Here is a 10,591-nt window from a genome sequence, read left to right on the forward strand (position 1 = left end):
CTGCAAACTGTCTCCCTGCTGAATATCTTCTGCTTATTAGGGCTGTATGTTACCCATTTCAGCTGCTCACCCTTATCTGCTCTGAGACAAGGCATGGGACACGTCCCTCTATACCTCCTCCATTTACTTCCTGCAGCAATCTCTTCCTGCTTTTTAATTTGCATTCATTTTGGCACTCTGAAGTTAGGATGAAAAACATTGCTTTCGTTTTGGCACTATCTGAAGTTAGGGTGAAAAACATTGCATTCATTTTGGCACTTTCTGGAGTTAGGATGAAAAACATAGCATTCATTATGGCAAGCTTTCAGGATTTAGGATAAAAATGATAGCATTCAATATGGCACCTTCTGGAGTTAGAATGAAAAACATAGCATACATTATGGCACACTTTCCGGAGTTAGGATGAAAAACAAAGCATTCATTATGGCACTTTCTGGAGTTTAGGTTGAAAAACATTGCCTTCATTGTGGCACACTTTCTGGAGGTTAAATTGAAAAACATAGCATTCATTATGGCACAGTGTCTGGAGTTAGGATGAACAACATAGAATTCATTATGGCATACCTTCTGAAGTTAGAATGAAATACATAGAATTCATTATGGAACAGTTACTGGAGTTAGGATGAAAAGCATTGCATTCATTTTGGCACTCTCTGAAGTTAGGATAAAAACATTGCATTCATTTTGGCACTCTCTGAAGTTAGGGTGAAAAACATTGCATTCATTTTGTCACTCTCTGTAGTTAGGGTGAAAAACATTGCATTCATTTTGGCACTCTCTGTAGTTAGGGTGAAAAACATTGCATTCATTTTGGCACTCTCTGTAGTTAGGGTGAAAAACATTGCAATCATTTTGGCACTCTCTGAAGTTAGGGTGAAAAACATTGCATTCATTTTGGCACTCTCTGTAGTTAGGGTGAAAAACATTGCATTCATTTTGGCACTCTCTGAAGTTAGGATGAAAAACATTACACTCATTTTGGCACTCTCTGAAGATAGGGTAAAAAAACGTTGCATTCCTTTTGGCACTCGCTGAAGTTAGGATGAAAAGTATTGGTTTCCTTTGGGCACTCTCTGAAGTTAGGGTGAAAACGTTGCATTCTTTTTGGCACTCGCTGAAGTTATGATGAAAAGCATTGGTTTCTTTTTGGCACTCTCTGAAGTTAGGGTGAAAAGCATTCCATTGGTTTCCTTTTAGCTCTCCCTGAAGTTAGGATGTAAAACATTGCTTTCCTTTTGACACTCTATGAAATTAGGGTGAAAAACATTGCATTCATTTTGGCACTTTCTGGAGTTAGGATAAAAAACAGAATTCATTTTGGCACTCTCTGAGGTTAGGATGAAAAGCATTGGTTTCCTTTCGGCACTCTCTGAAGTTAGGGTGAAAAACGCTGCATTCCTTTTGGCACTCTCTGAAGTTAGGGTGAAAAGCACTGCATTGGTTTTGGCACTAGCTGAAGTTAGGATGAAAAACATTGCACTCATTTTGGCACTCTCTGAAGTTTGGGTGAAAAACGTTGCATTCCTTTTGGCACTCACGAAGTTAGGAAGAAAAACATTGGTTTCCTTTTGGCACTCTCTGAAGTAAGGGAGAAAAGCATTGCACTGGTTTTGGCACTCGCTGAAATTAGGATGAAAAACATTGCTTTCCTTTTGACACTCTATGAAGTTAGGGTGAAAAACATTGCATTCATTTACACTTTCTGGTGTTCTGATAAGAAACAGAATTCATTTTGGCACTCTCTGATGTTAGGATGAAAAACATTGCTTGCATTTTGGCAATCTCTGAAGTTAGGGTGAAAAACATTGCATTCATTTTGGCACTTTCCTGAGTTAGGATGAAAAACATTGCATTGGTTTTGGCACTCTCCTAAGTTAGGATGATAAACGATGCACTCATTTTGGCACTCTCTGAAGTTAGGTTGAAAAACGTTGCATTCCTTTTGGCACTCTCTGAAGTTAGGGTGAAAATCATTGCTTTGGTTTCCTTTTAGCTCTCCCTGAAGTTAGGGTGAACAGCATTTCTTTCCTGAGAGTGCTCCAGCTCTGCAGTCAGTGCCCGGGTTCTGCACCAGGTCTGAGATCTGAGCCCCAGCCAACCCAGCACAGCAGGAGTTTCCCAAGTCCACAGCCCAGAAGGAAAGACCTGAAGGTCTTAGGCGGTGTGGCCAATGGCGGATCATCACCCAGAACGGGGCCCCTGCAGACCCTTGAAGGTCCAGAAAGGGAAGCAGACACAGAGGGCCCGCGTGGCACGAAAGTCTCGCACACCAGAGGAGGTGTATCTCAGGCGTCGTCCCACCCGGCCGATGCCCATCCCCACCAGCAAGAGGAAGCCTGTGCAAGACCCCTGTCTCAGCCCAGGGTCACCTGGCAGGAAACCTGAGGTGACATCCCCAACGTCTCCTTTCAAAAAAGCTGAGGGGAGCGCCTGCTCACCTTCTGGGCTAAATCCTGGGCGGTCAGTTCCTGTCACTGGCACCCCTCGGCCAGCATGCGCACGCTTTGTCCAGGATGCCACCCACAGTGTCCAGCAGACGCACAACAAGCCCCATTCTGGCTCCAGCACCCATGGCCTGGGCCACACCCTGATGTCTCAGGAACAAGCCAGGTTCCCTGATGGAAACTCGCCCAGCATGCCACATCCTGCTGCACAGAGTGGGTGCCAGGACTCCAATCTCAGCACCAAGGCACCAGGCAAGAGAGCAGCCCAGACATCCATCCAGCTCTGCCAGAAGGCCAGAGAGAAACGCAGAATCAGGCCCTGCCTGTGCCCCCAGAAGAGCATGCACACAGCAGACCTCCAGCCTCCTCACGTCATCGGCCCACTGGCCAAGACCCTGCAGCCCTGCCAGGTCCCACCAAGTCCCCGGATTCCATACCAGCCCATCAGAATGGCATTTAAGAGATTCCATGGAGGCCAGTGGAGCTGCAGGCTGGTGACAGCTCCCTCCAGCCCTCCTGCTGAGAAGCCCAGGTCTGCTGTTCAGAGCCCTCCTCACCTCAGACAAGTCAGAGGGACTCTGTCACAGGGCCCCTGGGCTGTCCTCCAAGAGGACCTTCAGCTTTCCTCTTCCTCTGAAGAGAGCGAGGGCCAGTGAGACGCCCCTTGTCAGCCAAGACTTGTTCCTTGGCCTCCAGGCCTCCTGGCGGAGACTATGGAACTAGGATGGGGACACCACCGGGTGCAGCTGTTTCTGGTGGATCAGAGCCCCCCTGCTGCTGTGTGTTCAGATGGTGGCAAGTCCAACAAGGCTTGCTGACACAGGGTCCCAGTTACTGCACTTTTCACTGGGGGACCTGTGAGATGGCAAATGGAAGTTTTAGACGAAACTGTACTTGGTACTTATAGAATGGGCGAAGGAAGTAGATTTCCTTTTGGAAATTTCAATCCATTGTGTTAGAAATTTAGCTGCCATAGTGGCCTTCAAGTCTAACGGAAATAGGAAGCCATGTAATGAAGCTCTACCAGAGGTGCCCCTGTCTGCCTTGGGGAACCTGGGCCAGGGCCCCCTGTGAGGTCTGCAGTTTGTCAGCAGTGCCTGTGGCCCTGAGGCCAAACTGTGTCCCTGAGCTGTGTTATTGCAGTAGAACTCTTCTGATGGCTTGGTACCTTTGCTTGAAGAAATGTTTTATTCAATTCTGTTTTATATACTTTTTATCCCATACTAATAAAATTCTGCAAAAAAACCCAAAACATTGTTTTCCTTTTGACACTCTATGAAGTTAGGGTGAAAAACATTGCATTCGTTTTGACACTTTCTGGAGTTCGGATAAAAAACAGAATTCATTTTGGCACTCTCTGATGTTAGGATGAAAAACATTGCTTGCGTTTTGGCAATCTCTTCAGTTAGGATGAAAAACATTGCATTCTTTTGCCACTTTCTGAAGTTAGGATAAAAAACATTGCATTCATTTGGCACTCTGAAGTTAGGATGAAAAACATTGCATTGATTTTGGCACTCTCCTAAGTTAGGAGGAAAAACATTGCACTCATTTTGGCACTCTCTGAAGTTAGGATGAAAAGCATTGGTTTCCTTTTGGCACTCTCTGAAGTTAGGGTGAAAAATGTTGCATTCCTTTTGGCACTCACTGAAGTTAAGGTTAAAAGCATTGCATTGGTTTTGGCACTCTGAAGTTAGGATGAAAAACATTGCATTCATTTTGGCACTCTCTGAAGTTAGGGTGAAAAATGTTGCATTCCTTTTGGCACTCTCTGAAGTTAGGGTGAAAAAAGCATTGGTTTCCTTTTGGCACTCTCTGAAGTTAGGGTGAAAAAAGCATTGGTTTCCTTTTGGCACTCTCTGAAGTTAGGGTGAAAAATGTTGCATTCCTTTTGGCACTCACTGAAGTTAGGATGAAAAAAGCATTGGTTTCCTTTTGGCACTCTCTGAAGTTAGGGTGAAAAACGTTGCATTCCTTTTGGCACTCCCTGAAGTTAGGATGAAAAAAGCATTGGTTTCCTTTTGGCACTCTCTGAAGTTAGGGTGAAAAACGTTGCATTCCTTTTGGCACTCCCTGAAGTTAGGATGAAAAAAGCATTGGTTTCCTTTTGGCACTCTCTGAAGTTAGGGTGAAAAATGTTGCATTCCTTTTGGCACTCACTGAAGTTAGGATGAAAAAAGCATTGGTTTCCTTTTGGCACTCTCTGAAGTTAGGGTGAAAAACGTTGCATTCCTTTTGGCACTCCCTGAAGTTAGGATGAAAAAAGCATTGGTTTCCTTTTGGCACTCTCTGAAGTTAGGGTGAAAAATGTTGCATTCCTTTTGGCACTCACTGAAGTTAGGATGAAAAAAGCATTGGTTTCCTTTTGGCACTCTCTGAAGTTAGGGTGAAAAACGTTGCATTCCTTTTGGCACTCCCTGAAGTTAGGATGAAAAACATTGCACTCATTTTGGCACTCTCTGAAGTTAGGGTGAAAAATGTTGCATTCCTTTTGGCACTCTCTGAAGTTAGGGTGAAAAAAGCATTGGTTTCCTTTTGGCACTCTCTGAAGTTAGGGTGAAAAAAGCATTGGTTTCCTTTTGGCACTCTCTGAAGTTAGGGTGAAAAATGTTGCATTCCTTTTGGCACTCACTGAAGTTAGGATGAAAAAAGCATTGGTTTCCTTTTGGCACTCTCTGAAGTTAGGGTGAAAAACGTTGCATTCCTTTTGGCACTCCCTGAAGTTAGGATGAAAAAAGCATTGGTTTCCTTTTGGCACTCTCTGAAGTTAGGGTGAAAAATGTTGCATTCCTTTTGGCACTCACTGAAGTTAGGATGAAAAAAGCATTGGTTTCCTTTTGGCACTCTCTGAAGTTAGGGTGAAAAACGTTGCATTCCTTTTGGCACTCCCTGAAGTTAGGATGAAAAAAGCATTGGTTTCCTTTTGGCACTCTCTGAAGTTAGGGTGAAAAATGTTGCATTCCTTTTGGCACTCACTGAAGTTAGGATGAAAAAAGCATTGGTTTCCTTTTGGCACTCTCTGAAGTTAGGGTGAAAAACGTTGCATTCCTTTTGGCACTCCCTGAAGTTAGGATGAAAAACATTGCACTCATTTTGGCACTCTCTGAAGTTAGGGTGAAAAATGTTGCATTCCTTTTGGCACTCTCTGAAGTTAGGGTGAAAAAAGCATTGGTTTCCTTTTGGCACTCTCTGAAGTTAGGGTGAAAAAAGCATTGGTTTCCTTTTGGCACTCTCTGAAGTTAGGGTGAAAAATGTTGCATTCCTTTTGGCACTCACTGAAGTTAGGATGAAAAAAGCATTGGTTTCCTTTTGGCACTCTCTGAAGTTAGGGTGAAAAACGTTGCATTCCTTTTGGCACTCCCTGAAGTTAGGATGAAAAAAGCATTGGTTTCCTTTTGGCACTCTCTGAAGTTAGGGTGAAAAATGTTGCATTCCTTTTGGCACTCACTGAAGTTAGGATGAAAAAAGCATTGGTTTCCTTTTGGCACTCTCTGAAGTTAGGGTGAAAAACGTTGCATTCCTTTTGGCACTCACTGAAGTTAGGATGAAAAAAGCATTGGTTTCCTTTTGGCACTCTCTGAAGTTAGGGTGAAAAATGTTGCATTCCTTTTGGCACTCACTGAAGTTAGGATGAAAAAAGCATTGGTTTCCTTTTGGCACTCTCTGAAGTTAGGGTGAAAAACGTTGCATTCCTTTTGGCACTCCCTGAAGTTAGGATGAAAAACATTGCACTCATTTTGGCACTCTCTGAAGTTAGGGTGAAAAATGTTGCATTCCTTTTGGCACTCTCTGAAGTTAGGGTGAAAAAAGCATTGGTTTCCTTTTGGCACTCTCTGAAGTTAGGGTGAAAAAAGCATTGGTTTCCTTTTGGCACTCTCTGAAGTTAGGGTGAAAAATGTTGCATTCCTTTTGGCACTCACTGAAGTTAGGATGAAAAAAGCATTGGTTTCCTTTTGGCACTCTCTGAAGTTAGGGTGAAAAACGTTGCATTCCTTTTGGCACTCCCTGAAGTTAGGATGAAAAAAGCATTGGTTTCCTTTTGGCACTCTCTGAAGTTAGGGTGAAAAATGTTGCATTCCTTTTGGCACTCACTGAAGTTAGGATGAAAAAAGCATTGGTTTCCTTTTGGCACTCTCTGAAGTTAGGGTGAAAAACGTTGCATTCCTTTTGGCACTCCCTGAAGTTAGGATGAAAAAAGCATTGGTTTCCTTTTGGCACTCTCTGAAGTTAGGGTGAAAAATGTTGCATTCCTTTTGGCACTCACTGAAGTTAGGATGAAAAAAGCATTGGTTTCCTTTTGGCACTCTCTGAAGTTAGGGTGAAAAACGTTGCATTCCTTTTGGCACTCCCTGAAGTTAGGATGAAAAACATTGCACTCATTTTGGCACTCTCTGAAGTTAGGGTGAAAAATGTTGCATTCCTTTTGGCACTCTCTGAAGTTAGGGTGAAAAAAGCATTGGTTTCCTTTTGGCACTCTCTGAAGTTAGGGTGAAAAAAGCATTGGTTTCCTTTTGGCACTCTCTGAAGTTAGGGTGAAAAATGTTGCATTCCTTTTGGCACTCACTGAAGTTAGGATGAAAAAAGCATTGGTTTCCTTTTGGCACTCTCTGAAGTTAGGGTGAAAAACGTTGCATTCCTTTTGGCACTCCCTGAAGTTAGGATGAAAAAAGCATTGGTTTCCTTTTGGCACTCTCTGAAGTTAGGGTGAAAAATGTTGCATTCCTTTTGGCACTCACTGAAGTTAGGATGAAAAAAGCATTGGTTTCCTTTTGGCACTCTCTGAAGTTAGGGTGAAAAACGTTGCATTCCTTTTGGCACTCCCTGAAGTTAGGATGAAAAAAGCATTGGTTTCCTTTTGGCACTCTCTGAAGTTAGGGTGAAAAATGTTGCATTCCTTTTGGCACTCACTGAAGTTAGGATGAAAAAAGCATTGGTTTCCTTTTGGCACTCTCTGAAGTTAGGGTGAAAAACGTTGCATTCCTTTTGGCACTCCCTGAAGTTAGGATGAAAAACATTGCACTCATTTTGGCACTCTCTGAAGTTAGGGTGAAAAATGTTGCATTCCTTTTGGCACTCTCTGAAGTTAGGGTGAAAAAAGCATTGGTTTCCTTTTGGCACTCTCTGAAGTTAGGGTGAAAAAAGCATTGGTTTCCTTTTGGCACTCTCTGAAGTTAGGGTGAAAAATGTTGCATTCCTTTTGGCACTCACTGAAGTTAGGATGAAAAAAGCATTGGTTTCCTTTTGGCACTCTCTGAAGTTAGGGTGAAAAACGTTGCATTCCTTTTGGCACTCCCTGAAGTTAGGATGAAAAAAGCATTGGTTTCCTTTTGGCACTCTCTGAAGTTAGGGTGAAAAATGTTGCATTCCTTTTGGCACTCACTGAAGTTAGGATGAAAAAAGCATTGGTTTCCTTTTGGCACTCTCTGAAGTTAGGGTGAAAAACGTTGCATTCCTTTTGGCACTCCCTGAAGTTAGGATGAAAAAAGCATTGGTTTCCTTTTGGCACTCTCTGAAGTTAGGGTGAAAAATGTTGCATTCCTTTTGGCACTCCCTGAAGTTAGGATGAAAAAAGCATTGGTTTTCTTTTGGCACTCTCTGAAGTTAGGGTGAAAATCATTGCATTGGTTTCCTTTTAGCTCTCGCTGAAGTTAGGGTGAACAGCATTTCTTTCCTGAGAGTGCTCCAGCTCTGCAGTCAGTGCCCGGGTTCTGCACCAGGTCTGAGATCTGAGCCCCAGCCAACCCAGCACAGCAGGAGTTTCCCAAGTCCACAGCCCAGAAGGAAAGACCTGAAGGTCTTAGGCGGTGTGGCCAATGGCGGATCATCACCCAGAACGGGGCCCCTGCAGACCCTTGAAGGTCCAGAAAGGGAAGCAGACACAGAGGGCCCGCGTGGCACGAAAGTCTCGCACACCAGAGGAGGTGTATCTCAGGCGTCGTCCCACCCGGCCGATGCCCATCCCCACCAGCAAGAGGAAGCCTGTGCAAGACCCCTGTCTCAGCCCAGGGTCACCTGGCAGGAAACCTGAGGTGACATCCCCAGCGCCTCCTTTCAAAAAAGCTGAGGGGAACGCCTGCTCACCTTCTGGGCTAAATCGTGGACGGGGAGTTCCTGTCACTGACACCCCTCAGCCAGCAGGCACACGCTTTGTCCAGGATGCCACCCACAGTGTCCAGCAGACACAGAACAAGCCCCATTCTGTCTCCAGCACCAATGGCCTGAGCCACACCCTCATGCCTCAGGCACAAGCCAGGTTCCCTGATGGGAACTCAACCAGCATGCCACATCCTGCTGCACAGAGTGGGTGCCAGGACTCCAATCTCAGCACCAAGGCACCAGGCAAGAGAGTGGCCCAGACCTCCATCCAGCTCGGCCACAAGGCCAGAAAGAAACGGAGACTCTGGTCCTGCCAGTCCCCCCAGAAGAGCACACAGACAGCAGACCTCCAGCCTCCACACGTGGGCCCTCTCGCCAAGACCCTGCAGCCCTGCCAGCTCCCACCAAGTCCCCCGATTCCATGCCAGCCCATCAGAATGGCATTCAGGAGATTCCAAGGAGGCCAGTGGAGCTGCAGGCTGGTGACAGCTCCCTCCATCCGTCCTGCTGAGAAAGCCATGTCTGCTGTTCAGAGTCCTCCTCACCTCGGACGAGTCAGAGGGACTCCGGCACAGGGCCCCTGGAGTGTCCTCCATGAGGACCTTCAGCTTTCCTCTTCCTCTGAAGAGAGTGATGGCCAGTGAGACCCCCCTTGTCAGCCAAGACTCGTCCCTTGGCCCCAGGCCTCCTGGCGGTGACCATGGAGCTGGGGAGGGGACACCACCGGGTGCGCCTGTTTCAGGTGGAACAGAGCCTCCCTGCTGCGCTGTGTGTTCAGATGGTGGGAAGTCCAACAAGGCTTGCTGACACAGAGTTCCAGTTGCTGCACTTTTCATTGGGGGACGTGTGACATGTCAAATGGAAGCTTTAGAGTAAACTGTACTTGGTACTGGTAGAATGGGCGAAGGAAGTAGATTTCCTTTTGGAAATTTCAATCCATTGTGTTAGAAATTTAGCTGCCATAGTGGCCTTCAAGTCTAACGGAAATAGGAAGCCATGTAATGAAGCGCTATCAAGTGTGCCCCCGTCTGCCTTGGGGGAACCCGGGGCAGGGCCCCCCTATGAGGTCTGCAGTTGGTCAGCAGTGCCTGTGGCCCTGAGTTGAAACTGTGTCCCTGTGCTGTGCTATTTCAGTAGAAATCGGGACGGGGACTCTTCTGATGGCTTGGTACCTTTGCTTGAAGAAACATTTTATTCAATTCTGTTTTATATACTTTTTATCCCATACTAATAAAATTCTGCAAAAAAACCCAAAACATTGTTTTCCTTTTGACACTCTATGAAGTTAGGGTGAAAAACATTGCATTCGTTTTGACACTTTCTGGAGTTCGGATAAAAAACAGAATTCATTTTGGCACTCTCTGATGTTAGGATGAAAAACATTGCTTGCGTTTTGGCAATCTCTTCAGTTAGGATGAAAAACATTGCATTCTTTTGCCACTTTCTGAAGTTAGGATAAAAAACATTGCATTCATTTGGCACTCTGAAGTTAGGATGAAAAACATTGCATTGATTTTGGCACTCTCCTAAGTTAGGAGGAAAAACATTGCACTCATTTTGGCACTCTCTGAAGTTAGGATGAAAAGCATTGGTTTCCTTTTGGCACTCTCTGAAGTTAGGGTGAAAAATGTTGCATTCCTTTTGGCACTCACTGAAGTTAAGGTTAAAAGCATTGCATTGGTTTTGGCACTCTGAAGTTAGGATGAAAAACATTGCACTCATTTTGGCACTCTCTGAAGTTAGGGTGAAAAATGTTGCATTCCTTTTGGCACTCTCTGAAGTTAGGGTGAAAAAAGCATTGGTTTCCTTTTGGCACTCTCTGAAGTTAGGGTGAAAAAAGCATTGGTTTCCTTTTGGCACTCTCTGAAGTTAGGGTGAAAAATGTTGCATTCCTTTTGGCACTCACTGAAGTTAGGATGAAAAAAGCATTGGTTTCCTTTTGGCACTCTCTGAAGTTAGGGTGAAAAACGTTGCATTCCTTTTGGCACTCCCTGAAGTTAGGATGAAAAAAGCATTGGTTTCCTTTTGGCACTCTCTGAAGTTAGGGTGAA

The 10,591-nt window shown here is 45.0% G+C and overlaps 1 protein-coding gene across 1 annotated transcript; it reads left to right on the top strand.

The window, feature by feature from the left end:
• The first annotated feature begins 8,251 nt into the window (after positions 1-8,251).
• Positions 8,252-9,184, top strand: LOC118656586 (putative protein FAM90A26). Its single transcript, XM_036310019.1, has one exon. It carries the CDS (start codon positions 8,258-8,260, stop codon positions 9,182-9,184), a length of 927 nt encoding a protein of 308 aa, XP_036165912.1. The 5' UTR covers positions 8,252-8,257.
• The last annotated feature ends 1,407 nt before the right edge of the window (positions 9,185-10,591 follow it).

Source organism: Myotis myotis, unplaced genomic scaffold (assembly GCF_014108235.1).
Source record: "Myotis myotis isolate mMyoMyo1 unplaced genomic scaffold, mMyoMyo1.p scaffold_m19_p_5, whole genome shotgun sequence".
NCBI lineage: Eukaryota > Metazoa > Chordata > Mammalia > Chiroptera > Vespertilionidae > Myotis > Myotis myotis.

What these genes read in the sequence shown, in the direction of transcription:
- LOC118656586 (XM_036310019.1), top strand. Translation starts at nt 8,258, where the DNA reads ATGGCGGATCATCACCCAGAACGGGGCCCCTGCAGACCCTTGAAGGTC.